Source organism: Athene noctua, chromosome 13 (assembly GCF_965140245.1).
Source record: "Athene noctua chromosome 13, bAthNoc1.hap1.1, whole genome shotgun sequence".
NCBI lineage: Eukaryota > Metazoa > Chordata > Aves > Strigiformes > Strigidae > Athene > Athene noctua.
This window is the reverse complement of record NC_134049.1, coordinates 8,461,443-8,476,497: the sequence shown is the minus strand read 5'-3', so window position 1 is coordinate 8,476,497 and position 15,055 is coordinate 8,461,443. Positions and strand designations below refer to the sequence as shown.

Sequence of the window (15,055 nt, the reverse complement as noted above, 5' to 3'; positions counted from 1 at the left end):
TGCACTTACTCCTGGGAAGTTGGGAAGAGAAGACTGATCTCAGGGAAGGAAATCTTTGACCCCCTCACAAATAAATGGAAGTATGTGATTGAGAGCTATAATATTTCTGTGCAGACAGTGTTGGTACTTCATTCTATTGGAACAGCTATCGGGGCTCTGCCGGTGATCCTCTTAGGTACTGACTAAGTGAATTTCCCACCACAGGGTGATATTTCCCACCACAAAAATAAGGGACAATGAATACAATCTTGATGAGGGATGCAGTGGGGCAGGTGTTAATTAATATTTGTGAAGAAATCTGTGATCCTGTGATGAAAGGTGCTATGTTAGTGCAATTTATTGCATTAAATATAGTAAGATTCCTTGGCACAGATGATTTCCACCATGTTATTCTGCAAGTTATTTTGGCTAGAGATCAGCTCAGGCCAAGCTGTTACATCTCAACACCTTCAGTGTTTTGAAGACATTGAGATATAAGTTTGGAATTTGCCCATCTCTGCCTTGAAGCAGTTAAGTCCCACAGAGTGTAGCACATATCCTTCAAGAAGAAGCCCTGAAGCTCAATGAATAGGAGCAAAGCCTCGTACAATAACATGTTAGAAGCTGGCTTTGAGGCACTATTTTTGCCCAGTCACCTGGATGAGGTACCATCCGTTGTCAAGCGTATGTAATCATTACACCCAGCAGTGATCTGGTGTGTTACTGAAAAAAAATATTTTGGGTTATCGCACCCAAGTGTAAACAGGATGAGAAAAAAACATACCTTCAGGTCACTGCAGGCCATGAAAAAAGCCACACACCTGACTGCAGCAAGTAAGAGAGAGGGACATTTTTTAATGAGTATTTGCTATATTCCTTGGTATAAAATCCACAGCTGCTGCTTTGGGCTGATGTATAGAGCTTGACTTGGTGTTAAGCATCAGCAGGAATGAAAGTATCTGGTGCTTGGGTAAATGGGGTGCTAGCCATGCCTCACAGGGGCGTGCAGGAGCCAGCAAGAGGGACTCATCTCTCTGGCTTGGGAACAGAAGCAAGAACTTGTTGGACCACGTGGCTTGTTCTGGGAGGCCCCTTGGCTGCCCTGTGTACAGTTTGAGGGCTACGTGATCCCACACAGCTGCCAACGCCTTTCTTGCAGGATTAAAGAGGTCACTTAGGACACTACCCCAACAGCAAGGTCCTCCTCTTGGAGTCTTTAAATAGCCCCTTTCCCTTCCATGTCTCCTTTGAGTTTCCTGGCTTGCTCAGGCCTATCTGACTCCTCACTAGAGGAAATCCAGATTAGACCAAAGAAATGCGCTTACTGTTTACCACAGAGGATGATGATGTCTGTGGTGGTGCTGAAGATGTTTGGGTGGGTGTTTTGGGAACAGGGGCAACAGGACCGTAACTTCTTGTGATCCTTCTAAAGCCAGATGATGGTAGTATTGTAACAAAGTGTTTCAGTAATAACAACATTCAGGCTGTAATCACTTTAATTTGAATACTCCCTTATTCTGAGGTTGCCTAGTGATATTTCAGAGATCCCTGAACCCTTTTTTTCCTTCAGAAGTAATGATTTTATTTTTTTTCCTAAACCATGTATCCAATACTGTAGATAATAACCTTCCAACAAGAGGAAATCACGGTTAGCTGGCTGAATATTGATGCTGAGGATGAAGGCACACAGACAAGAAACTCTCCAGGGTATTTTGCTCTCTTATTTAAGGGTGAATTTTTAGCTCCACTTAAATTAGAAAAAGCAATTTACTCTGACAAGGCACAGAACATAAGGCACCAAACCTGGCTTCACAGTTATTGTAAGGCTGGATAGTCAGCTGTGGAAAGAAGATATCCAGCTGGGAAATCCATAATGCCAGCAGTAAGCGGCTGTGCCCAGCAGTTGGGTCTGGTATGCACCTCTACCTTGCTGGTGGCAGAACGTTGGGAGGGGAGTCTCCGATTTGAGCGTTAATACGGTTATTAGCAGCCCAATAGTTTCTAGAGGTCTCAGGAGAGAGTGAGGACTGATGCTGCTTGGCCCCTAACCTAGTCCTGATTTTAGCTGGTATTAATTTTGCACCAAGATTTCTCTTTGACAGGCTTTGAGTGCAGTGAGTGAGAAATCTTACTTGCAGATGCAAGTCTCATTACACAGACAGTTAGGCTTCTGACTGCTGCTATTTGTGTGAGCAAATTTATTAAGGGTAAGAGAAGAAAGAAGGATGTATTTTGAACATGTCAAATCTCACTTCTCTATTTAGAAACAGGCTATTTAAAACCAAACAAACAAACAGACAGAAAAACAAACAAACAAACAAAAAAACCCTGGAACTGGACATCCTATTCCTTGTTCTCTCTTAAAAAGAACAGGTCTGGAAGTTTGTTAGCCCAGTGCAGCAATAGCTTTTCTTTAAAAACAGGCCGTTTTGTTTATTTTTTTTTTTTTCTTAAGCAATTATACAGCTTTGTGAGACTATACTCAACAGTTAATTTCATAAGATTATTGGTAGAAATCATGTTATGCATTGTCTTGCGGGAGTGACTTCTTTAATTTTGCATTTATTATTTTTGTGAGTGGAATAACAGCTTCCTTTTTCTTTCTCCAAATAAAATATTTATTAGTAAAATGTACAAATTAATACTATATGATTTCTTTTTGGCATCCTCCTTTTGTCAGCACTAATGCTCAGACTCACAGCAAACACTCTCGGTAGTTTGCATGTCTCATCTGGAGAAATACTTGCCTTCAGCAAAAGACTTGAAAGCCCGAGAGCTACACAAAAGACTGAGTTTACTAGAAGTCTTCTTTTTAAGCCAGCGTTAAGAAGAGAACTGCACTGATAGCTGTTGTCCTTCAGGTGGGACAGGGAAAATCCCACCTCTGTTGGGTCGTCAAGTCTTGAGGAAAACATCCCGGGAGACTTCCCCGATGAAGCAAAATTACCTGTTACTGCGTCTTAGTTGCAATTTTATGATCCCGTCTTGAGAAAATAACAGCTTGTCTTGGCGTGTTCCCAGGAGCAGGACAAGGAGACAGGAATTCCTTCCCCGCTTAATTGTGGGTCAGCAAAATAGCCTGAGCTGCCAGTCAGAGGGATCTTGGGATCAAGCTGTTGTCCTCCAAACCCAATGTCACTAACTAATCACTTGCTGCCTGTAACGTATCAATGACTATGCACTGGGGTATTTTTTTATTCCTGGCTTTCTCTGTCCTCCTGCTGTTTATCTATGAGGAACTTCATCCAAGCTAACCAAAGCCCTGTGTTTCAGGGATTAATTCCCAGAAAAAGCTCAAAGAGGAACTATCAGCTGGGAGCTGATTAAATTCATCTGAACTCAGTCCTGTGATACTCCTGGTTGGATGACAAAGACAGCAGGCTTTTCTGAAGTAAGGCTAAGATGAGGGGCTCTGCCAAAAAGTACAGCCATGCTTGATATTTTAAGTGAAGATTTTGCTACTTTAGCCTTTGTCCAGCTTCAAGCCGTGAAAGGCAGCTACAGAATATTGTTAATAGGTAGCAATTTGTCTCTAAATCCTTTCACTGAAATCCTGCAGGAGGTTGGTGATTTTGTAAAGTAACTTGAGCCTCTGGGACTTTCCTCTGCTATCATTCCACCCATATACCATGAATGCATCTTCATTAGTCTGTGTGCATATAGATGTATCTAACATTCGTGAGTGCTGGCAGGAATGGAAAATATTCAGCAAGAGGAATTTTACTTCTCTCTTTTCTTATGGTTTCTTCTTGAACCGTCAAACATATCTTTCAATAAAAATAACTAATGTGTTTATTTAAACCAGAGCTGGGTAAGTAATTTGCATTAAAGAAATTACTCCATTCATCTTTTTTAGATCAGGCACAAATTGTGATTTTCTCATTTGTACTTACTGTTCAAAAAATTTACTGAGTATTTTTTTATGAATGAATTTGTTAGCTATTCATCCATAAACGCTTTGGTATGAGTATTAATTTAAACAATTGATTCTAATAGATTTCAAGGTCCAAATATCTTTGATGGCTGAAAATCTCAAGCTAATTAGTAAAAATCTGAGCTGTTTCTTTCCAACAGTCAAGTTGCCAGCTTGCAAGACAACAGAAATTTTAGGGTTGTTTTTTTCTGTGTTGTCTTGCTATTATAAATTGGAGCTGTGTTCTTACGCAGTATTCTGTGTTATTCAGTGGTGCCACTTAAACTAGTGGGAAATATGTTAGACTTTGTAATGGCATTAGGATTTTATCCACCATTCTAGCAAATGCACAAGTCATCCTATTCCCTTACTGGTGCGCTGGAGGAAGTTTTAGTGTTAAGCTCAGATGCAGTCAGAGTTTTACTGTTAAAATATCAAGAGTAAATACTCAGGTAAAATATTTGACAATACAACCGAGCTCTCATTTGCACATTTTAAAGGTTGATCTTTCACGTCCCCTCAAGTTCTTTGTTCGCTTGAGTCCCTGGATAAAGTGCATGGAAAGTCAGAGGATATCTTATGTCATCACTATTTGTGTTAATGGCTTAGGAAACCCACAATCCAATCAGTTAAAATAAACAACCCAGTGTAATAGGAGCATAAATCAATGAAGACTTCATTACTGAAACCTTAATGTGTAATCCATCCACCTACAGAGGAAAGGGATACTGAGAGGCAGCAAGACAAAACCAGAGGACAGTCTGATTTAGGCAACCCTGGTATTTAAAAAGGTGCTGAGAATAGTAACTTCTGCAGTGAATAAGTTTGGTGTATACTCATCACTCCTGACAGCCTGCCCCTGACTATTAGGTCTGTCCCTATGCTAAAAAATGCCAAAAAACTCTTGGAAAGAGAGTTCTGATTGCTCTTTCTTTGCTCTGGGAGACTTGAGACAGCTCAGGACTGTAGACTAATGAACAAAGAAATGAATTAGAAAGATTAACATATGACTAAAACTATACGTGTTATGAGAAGCATTTCATAACTGCTCTGACCCTGCTGCAGACTTCCTTCTCTGTGTGCTCCCTTGAGCCAGTAACATGAATTTGTTCCCCTTCTCTAAGATGAGGGTGGCAATACTTGGTGAACTGAAAGTTGATGGATTCCGTTAAAGCCACATACGCTGTTTGTCTTGTCTTTGAAAGAAGCAGTAATCCTACCATACTGAGCCTTTTGATTTCAACATGGTTCATGAAAGGGCTGAAATTTTATGTCCAGTGCAGAGACCTCTCCCTGTCAAGTTAATGTGGTAACGAATAGAAACCTCAGGCTCTTGCTCTGGGTGTAGGCCAGCTCTAAGATGGGGATGAGATATGCACTTTTTCTGTGGATTTTAGCTAACAACAGAAGTGAGTCTTTAGAAAGGAGGCAGTGCTCAGAGACACTCCTGCCCTGAGTCCCCCACTCCAGGAGTGATTCCTTGCCATTTGCTCCAGTCTTTCACCTCGCCTGACTCCTCTTTCTTCCTTCCCCTGACCACATACTTGTGCTTTTGTCTCACTGCCCTGCTGATATTCTTGTCCCTGTTGCTCACGCATGCCAGTATGAAATATGTATTGAGCAGTTAAAGTTTTGTAGCACTGGTAATTGGCCAAAACCAGTACAAGGGGAATTTTGATTTTCAGAGATTTGGAGTTTGTTTTTGTTAATAATTATGTTTTAAAAAAATAAATCTAAGAATACATAATGTTAAGGATACAGAAGTTAGGAAACACTAATGTAGATACTGCATACAGAAGACAGCACATGTAATTTGCCAATACAGAAGACATTTGGTTTAAGGGACCTGCCAAGCATCCTATGTGAGTCCTTCAACAGAGGTGGAAACGTGATTCTCCAGGCTGACAGTCACCTGCTCTGACTGGGAAGACTGACAATTTTCCTGCTTCATTTCCATGTCTCACCCAATGCATACCCTCCCCAACTTTAACAAAGGAGGAGGAGCTATGATATGCAGCTCCCTGATTATCTACACAATCCCCAGCACTGTGTCAGCTTGTGCTGTGACTTTAGCAGGGATCCACTGGAAAAAAAAAAAAAAAAAAGTCAATTTGCATTAATAGTCATCATTACAGATCTGAATTAGTTTCCTCTAATATTCTTTCTAGAGTTTCTTTTTGCTAGGTATTACTTCTCAGTTACTTGTCTTATTCAGTTGCATAATGTTAAATATGTCAGAGAACGGTGGAATCAATTTGGCTGGTAAAATATCCAGAATACATACTAGTAGGTTAAGTTTCTGAAGCACTCCAACATTCAGAAATATAGGAACCATATATTTGCAAGATACCATTCTACTGTAATAATTTAATGGGAGATAAAGTGATTCCATTATTCTTTATGTGATCCTGAGGTTCTTCAGGTTCTTCAGGATCAAGGCTACACAAATGCAAGTTTTCTATTCTATTGGCAATTTGTATTGTGTTGTATTGAATCTGTATGGAAATTAAGAGATCTAGAACTTAACCCAAATCCCTCACACAACAATACAAACTAGTGATTAATTGTTCAGTCTCAGCAGTGAAATCTGGTTGGAGGAGGATTAAAGAGAAGGTCTAGTGTATCACACAGACGGATGGTAGATATCATGTGTACTATCCTTCTCAAGTACAGTATATCTTATTTCCTCTAGTGCAAAATTTAAAGTGAATCTAAAGCAGAATATCTGATGTCAAAGTGTGGTGCTTACTTGGTTTTGATTAAAAATAAGTTTAGGGCATCTTCCAGGCTTATATGTGGTTGTAGCTGCCATGACAGGGGAATTTTCTTGTAAATGAGATTAATATATTTTAAAGGTATTCTTCAACTGCCAGTAATAAGGGATCCTGTCATGGAAAACCACCCCACATTTAACATTTCTGTGTGATACAGAATTTCCTCAACTTTGAGGTAGCCAGACCAAACCAAAAAAGAGAGATGTAATTCAGAATTTAGATGTGAATTCTGCAGAAATGCTACTGTGCATTAAATATTGTGTAGCATGATCAGTATGTCTGTCAGAGGCTTTTAAAATGTGTTATCAATATGGTTCCATATATTCACTGGCCAGATGGCACAAAAAGTACTCTGTATCCAAACAAGGATTTCATTGTCTCTTCACCACATGATGAAACGCAGCCCTGTGTAGCATAAGTTCACTGTTCTCAACTGATCCCTAAATTTGGTGTGTTTCCATTTCAGAGCTCCTGTGACAAGGATGTCATCCTGAATATTCTCAGTGTCCTCACTGACTTGCTCTCTCTGGGTAAGGAAGCAAAGCTCTTGGGGCAATACCTGTGGGCTAGGGGCAGAAAGGGGTTACTCAAATAGGTCTGGGAATTCATGCCTCTATAAACTTGGCCAGGTGTTTGCAAGATGAACAAAACAGGAATTTTGTCTTAAGATAAGCAGTCCTTACTCCTGTGTTCCGAAAACTGAGCTTTTTCAGTAAGTTAAAGAAAAAAAAAAAGACCCAGAGAAAGTCTCATTTTTTTTAGTTTAAAAGATGCCTGTGAGTTTCAAAGTATTTCATAATCCCTGACAGTCAACCACTAGAAATGTTCACTGGTGCCACTGGAGAGGCAGTTGTGAGACAGGGAGAGGAGCCTGACTTCCCAGAGAACAGGGACTCCCTAATGGAGAGAGTTCAGCATCTCCCCAAAAGGCACCTCCACCTCGGGGCTGCAGGGAAGGCATGTTGCTGCGTGTGTCCGAGCCATATGAAAAAATAAGTGAAGTGGCAAAAGAACTGAAAAAATATTTTTCTTTTCCTTCCTTCTCCACCTCAAAAATGGCATTTGCTAAACAATTCTCAACTCAGTTGAGCTGCGTGGCTGCTCGCATCGGCGTTCCCCACTCCTTGGATCCCCACTGTGGACATCACCCATGCAGCTGGGCCTCTCTTTCGAAGCCCTGCAGTGCTGTTCCTCACCTAGATGGGAGACTTGCCTACCTGGAGGACAGGAGGTACTGTCTCCTTCCAGGAGCTGGATCTGTGGCTTCCTCCAACCACGGAGCCTGAAGTTGCTGCCGGTCTCCCATGGATCGATGTTTGTTGGCACAGTAGGGCTCACAGAATTAGCATGTGGTTTCTTCAGAGATCTAGATTTGTTTGAAAGCTGTCTCCAAAGCTTCCCTAGGATTCCTTTTCATTTGGCAGAAGCCTGTTGCAGCTTTAGTCCTTTGCTTGTTTAATTTCTAGTATCTAAGAAAAGATCACTGAGCCTTCTGCACCTTTGAAACCTGTTGGTGTCTCTGCTTATTCCTCTCTGTCGCATTTCAATGCGCAGTGAAAAAATTCTTCAGGACGTGGGTTTGTAAAGATAATGACTGCTAGAGCAAGAGGCAGCAGAGCACATGGTTTCACCATGCAGGGGCCTGGGTCAATTCTGCAAATGCCCTTGGGTTTACAGCAATAAAACACCATTGGAAAGCCATGGGAGATTTGTGTGCTCTGTGCGGGGTGAGGGTTTGTGATAGCGGTGGCTGAGGGATGCTCTGAGCAGAGTCTCTCTTCTTTTCCCCAGGGTCCGGCCGGCGAATTCACTACATGATCAGCAAAGGGGGCAGCGAGGCGCTGCTGCAGGCTCTCACCGCCGCTGCCCAGCCCGAGCCGCCCGACCACAGCACCCTCCTGCCCCTGCTTCGCCTGCTCGCCAGGGTCGGCCAGCGAGGTACTGCTGAGGGGAGGGCATCTTGGGGGGGACCACTCAACGCTAATGGACAGACCCAGCAATAACCAGCACTGGGGTATGCCTGATAGACAGCTGTGAGTTTATTTTTGGGGTGTGCTTCTTGTCTGCAGTTTGGCCAGGCAGAGAGCCTGCAACAAGGCAGGAAGGGCGTACATGTGCATAGAGCTGTTTCACATATAGTGCATAGAGCTGTTTCACGTATATTCACTGTAGACACGTTACATCCATGTTCTGCTTTGGGTTGGCCTTGTGGCTGAAAGCCCTACCAGTAGAAATTTTATGTTGTTTTCCCTTAACTTAAATGAAATCTTAAGATATGATTTCTCTTTGTCAGCCCAATCTGCTGCAGAGTGGCAGATCTTGGTGTACAGGGAGGTTTCCTGAGGCAGGGGAATGCCGGGGCAGTGGAGAGACCCACCAGGAGCTGGCAGCTCTTGCAAGAGAGATAGACTGGGGGAAACCATGCTCTGCCCCCCCTGAGACAGAACCAGGAACACCCATCAGAAAAAACACAAGATCAAGGGGATCCTATACCCTCCACCCAACAGGTAGAAGGCAGTCGTTTTTGTTATGAGATCTTGAGTTATAAGATTTAGTGAAAGTATGTTTATCAGCACTGCTGCAGAGACCTGGTCTTTGTAATAGCTTCATTCTTGCTTTTCACAGATAAGAAGTTTGGGCTGAAAGTGCAGAAGGCAGATGCAACTGATACAATACTGAGCTTGGCAAGAAGAAACCTGGGCCACCACCTGTACCTCACCCACTGCCTCTGGGTCCTGCGGGTTTGTGCTTCTAATGGTGAGTGCCTGGATTTTCCTCCGTCCCTCTGTGTAACAACCACCAGAGTTCTTTTTTAGTCATTTCAGTGCAAAGAAACATCATCCCTAAGGTTAGTGCCTGCATGCACCGTGAATATACAGAATCAGGCACAAAAGCCAGAACAACTGCAGAAGGAGGTGCTCCCCAAGGGGCCTATACAGCCTTTACAGTGTATTTCATCTGTGGACTCTGAAAATAAAAGTGCTGTAGTGAAAAATATTCATGGCAATGATTTCCTATTCTAGAATATAAACAGTCAGCTCCTTTGCTCTGAGACTTAGGTACCTTAAGTCTCTATGCTATTACCATAATAGCCAAATGTCTCACTATTGTTGATTATATTGATCCTCGGACCAGCTCCACGGAAAAGGAAAATATGGGTGGAGAAACAGAGGCAAAGAGAAGTCAGTTACTCATTCAACGTCCCTCAGGAAGTACATATTAGATCCTGGTCTTCTGTCTAGCATCCCTCCCCATGCACTCTCGTAGCTTTTTTTGCTTGGTAGTGCCCTCATTTTAAATTATTCAAGCAAGGGGATTTCCAGTATTCTCTCCCAGGATCATTACAGATTCATACAGGCTTTCCCTGCTACAGAGCAGTGAGTTTGTCAGCACAAATTTCCCTTTGCTCACTCTAACCCTTTCCTCCCCTTCCTCACATCCCTCACCCAGCAGATAATTCTTGACGGCCATCCTGTCTGCAGCCTGCTATATGCATCCTAAGATTTAGCACTCCTGGCGCCCAGCCCTGCAGGTCCCTTCTATCTGTACAGGAGCTAGCTTCATGCAATGGGCTTTCTCAGGCAAGCAGCCAAGCCTCAACATTCAACCTCTCTCCCTGCGATAAGCAGTATTTGAAAGGCTGAGTGTGACTGAAAATGCAGCCAAGGCCAGAAGCTGAAACGTGCCTTTATTTGGGTTTCACAGCTGTGTAGTGACCTTGTGCTGCCTCCTACCCAAAATGATGATCTACACACTACCCTGCTCCCTGTTTCAGTGCACCTGCATCCCAGTCCAGCTGCAGTTTTTGCAGAGGTTTTAGGATGCAAACTGCAGTCTGGCCTCCTTTCTGCTAATGTCAGACCTCAGAACCTCACCTCTGCTCCTTTGTTGGAGCATCTCTGTTACTCTCCAGGTATGTCCTGCACTCTCCAGATGTGCTTCCCCCTTCCACGAGTAACTTTGACTCTGTGGGCTGTGTGACCCAGCTGGGAAGCTACAGGGGAGGTTAGGTGAAGGTCTGTGTGGCGGTGGTACCAAGCTAGGAGATTAAATGCTCCCAACCTTAAAAATTATTTTTATGGAGTGGAACTAAACAGGATCTAGAAGCATATAAAACTATGAGAGTGCTTAGGTATGAAAGCAGAAAAGATGAGTCCTTGCCACAATCTCATACACCGGTTCTTTGCTCTGGGTTGCTCCCATCACAGCCTGCCACCAGTTGCGTGTGGCAGCCTACATCCCGCTCTGGGGCAGGATGAATTCACGCAGCCTTGTCCACTGCCTGTCTCTAATGAATTACCAGCTACTGCAAAAGTAGCTGGCAAGCCTTGCAGAGCTTTCCATCACAGGACAAATTGGCGGGGACATGGTAGGACTGCAGGAGATGATGGACCCTCTGGCAGCAATCTGATGACCACTGGGAGATATTTACAAAACAGTCAAAACCCAGCAGTGGGCAGGCAGCCAGGTCTCCCTCTGGCTGCTGTTGATTACTGATCCTTTCACCCTGTTCACTTGCATTTAATATTTCAGGGCTGTATTTGTCCCTTCTTTACACACAGATCCTGTCTCATAGAGGAGAGGTCTGGCTAAAACATCTAGTTTATGCATCAGGCATTTTTGGAATTGATTGTAAAATCTATCTAGAAAAGTTCCTAGTATGTTAGCAAGTGAAAGTTTAAAAGTAAAATTGGCGTAGCTGAAATTAAGCTGCATTCAGAAGCACCCCTGCCTCCAAAACCCACTTCCATACTGCTGAATAATAGCACAGAAAGAAAACTGCCTTCCATACCCTATGAAATAAACTGTCCCCATGGAGCTGCCTGTGGGAAATGTGGGACGAATTTGAGCCCTGTCATTTTGCTGGGACATGACCCTATTTAACTATGATTTGTTCTCTGAAGAGTACAATATTTATAGAAAAAGGGGCTTTGGGGGACTGAGGAAAGAACTGCAGGCCTGGTTTTGTATCGGATCTTGGCTCAGGTTGTGTCCACGGACAGCTTTGTGCTTCAGTTTCTGTGTTTGTAAAATGACCTGTGAAGTCCAGTTGGGAGCCCAGAGAATTCTGCTCCTAGAACCAAGGACAACTATTCCCTTACCTGCCTCATCCCTAAACACAATATTGCAGAGTGTCTGCTTCAGATCTGACTGCTTTTCTCTTTTATCGGCTTAGTTACCACAGGAGCTACGCTTGGCATCAATGGAGCCATGGAGCTGCTTTTCAAAGTCATCACCCCCTACAGCAAGAGACACGTCAGGACAGTCAGGTAGGCAGTAGCCCCAAGGGAGCTCATCTTTCCAGGACAGCGAGAAATAAAATTTTGGTTCCACTTGAAGAGGCAAAGAAATCAGAAATGGATGCACAATTTTCACTCACTTTAAATCTGCAGGGTTTTTTAAGAGGCATGAATAGTTCCCTGAAGGACACGTTAATACCGTGATTCATCACATGATTCATGCTGGTGGCATTTATTTGTAGTGTACCCTATATAGTGATGGCAGTCCTTCATTCCCCAGTCAGGACTGGATTTTGAGAAGCATGTGCTGGCAGCAGACCGCTCCTGCCTACCCCTCAGCATGAAACTCCTTCCACCACTGGCCTGGGGGCAGGTACAGTGGAATCGTAGCAGTGCTGCCTCATCCTCCTTTTGCAGACATTTGTGACCAGGTCATCATGATATTCTTGAAGTATGACAGTTCTTACTAGTATTAATTTGGGCCTGTTTTTAAGCTCATCCCAAATATTTCAAATTTTTTTTTTCTGAAGACAGCAAGTTCATTTTGTCTCTCCATCTGAATGCTCAACATTAGTCCCCAAGATGTCCATTCTGACTACTTCCTCAGATGCTTTTCAAGGAAAAATTTGTAACGTGGAAAACATCCACAGAAGAACATAACACATTTCTGTGGCTTGCTCATTACAAAAAGGAGGAAGAATTTATTGCTGACACAAATCACATTTGCTTAAGCAACACAGAACCTGCCAGTTCTCCTGCTTAGACGTGCAATGCCTCGTGCAGCACGGTCCCTACTTGTTCACGCATGTCTCAGCAAGGACATGGCCAACAGTCAGTCAGTTCTGGCTTCTGCATGGAGCTGGCATGGGTGCGGTTCATGGCTGGTGATTACTGAGGAAGTAGCTCTAGGCTGAGCATCACGTGTAGGTGAGAAGTGGATGGACAGACATGGCACAACAGTTTGACTGCTACTTATTAGCTGTGGTTGAAGTGGGGGCCAGTCGCTCTGCATGAGGGCACCAGTAAATAACATCCATCCTGCTGTTACTATCAAAGACTGATACCAGTACACCCAATACTGCCAGTTACACAATGCATTGTACGGGAAGGAGTTCGAGTTAATTTCCACTAGCCACAAGTGATGAACTTACATGTCAACACATTGTACTGTTGTTTGCTAAATGCAGCATTCTTCCAGTTCTTCTGCCTACGTGTCTGGGGCTATAAAAAAAATTTGAACAGTTTGCTTTGCTAAATAAGATACTGAGTGGGCCCAGCAGACACACAACTTCCTGCAGCTGCCTTGTTAATGGAAGCCAACTCACTTTTGCCTGCATTTTTGGCTTTCTAGTACATCGCTAAGTACCTGGAACTGCTTCACAGCTGCAGCTCGCTCTCTGCCAGAGTACCTGTGATTTGTCTACATGGTCTGTCCAAAAGTATGATATCAGGATGTTTCCTACACTGAGGTCTGGATATTACCCAACTCAAAAAGTATTATTGCTAGGGTATTATTCCTAGGATATCTGAGCACCCACCAAGATTCCCCTCAGGCATCATGTTATAACTCTAATCTTCAAGATTCAGGGAGCCTGGAAAACTGCTTTATGTACGTCAGGGGTGCCCAGGATGAGTTAGACCCAGAGTTAGGCTTGACTTTCGAGGCCAACAAAAGTGATAGATAGGTCCATGCCTGTGCTTAATTATCAGTTCCCTGGTTTCCTTCCTAAGGAAGTGTTATCTATGATTAGACTAGTGTTAGTTCTACTTCTGTGATTGCTTTGTAGGCCAGGATCTGCGTGTAAAGGGACTTGGGCCTGTATCAGTTCTCTGTTAAGAAATAGGACTGGCTACATAAAGGCTTTTTAAATGAATTTTGTGCAAAGCTGATTTTTCCACTCTCTGTTTCCTCTGAGGGAAGTGGGAAACTTGGTATCTGTCACACATTTCTAGCCTGGCTTTTTGTTGAGATTCATTTGGAAATGCAGCTAGTGCTGCTGAGGGTGGTTGTAATGTAGGCTGTAAAGTAGTCTAGAATACTCACTTCTAAGCAGAGAGGGAAAGAAATAGCCTTCAGAGCAACACACTTCCTTTGATTTCAATGATTCCAGATTGTCCACATGCAACATTTGGGTTTTTCTTCCTTTTATCTGATGTACAAGAATTGTTTTGAACTCTTCTGTGGACCCTTTTTTCCATTTGGGACACACACACACATCAGAAAATACAAACTCAAAATTTCCCTCAATAAAAGTCCAGTTTTATTGTTAATAAGCCATTTTATTGCTGAAACGCTTGGATTTATTTTCCCCCTTGAAAAAAGTCATCTTATACTTTAATTATTATCTACCTGAGCTTCCTCATTGCTAGCTCAGTTTCCTAATTTCCTTTTATTCCCCCTAAAACATTTGTGCTTTCCTTAAAACATACTTATATGAGTGTACAAATGGAGGATAAAACCTTTCCTGGGACCTAGCTCACAGAAAAAGGTGATTTGGCTCCCACCTACAGTTGGTTTAACGAGCAAGAACTATAAATCAGCTGAAGCCTGGTAGCCACTCATCTGGCTTGCCTGGGGCTCAAAGCCACTTGTTTCATTTAATAACTAGGAACAGCTGAGCAGGTCAATGGCTCAGTGGAGACAGTCTGTTTTACATCGGAAGCAGCACACAAACCTATTTTGTTTTAGAAAATGCTTGCAGCCTATTTAAAGGCACTAGTTTCTTATTTTTTAGTAGGGACTGTGCTTGCTTGAAGTCTATTTGAAAACTCTGCTCTTATTGTGGCAAGCAGCTTTAAGAGATGGTGCTGACAAGAATTTATGTCCTGAGACCAGAACTCCAGACTGCAGGGTGGGTTACAGATCTTCTGTCCCAACATTAGTGAATGCCAGGGATATCTATGGTCTGAAAATCCAAAGCATCTTTACAGTCATCAGACAATGGAGGTGGGTACTTGTGAAATGTCCTTCTATTTTTTTGAGCTTCTGTAGTTAAACAATTGTAGTCTGACAGGGAGAAGAAGCTTACAGATGAGTTTTCTGTCAGGGAGAAAGACTAAAAAAAAGGGTCATGTGCTTTGTCTAGTTCAGCATGTGCTGCTGGTCATCTGACACTGGTGTAGCTCTTCCCAAAGTTGCCGTAGGTATG

The 15,055-nt window shown here is 42.9% G+C and overlaps 1 protein-coding gene across 1 annotated transcript in view; it reads left to right on the top strand.

Moving 5' to 3' along the window:
* Positions 1–8,465: 8,465 nt before the first annotated feature.
* AGBL1 (AGBL carboxypeptidase 1) overlaps positions 8,466–15,055 on the top strand; it is a 268,409-nt gene continuing 261,819 nt past the window's right edge. The window contains exons 1-3 of the mRNA XM_074917492.1: positions 8,466–8,604; positions 9,292–9,423; positions 11,843–11,936. Of these exons, the coding sequence (XP_074773593.1) occupies positions 8,481–8,604; positions 9,292–9,423; positions 11,843–11,936 (350 nt within the window). The 5' untranslated portion in view covers positions 8,466–8,480. The remainder of the gene's footprint in view (positions 8,605–9,291; positions 9,424–11,842; positions 11,937–15,055) is intronic.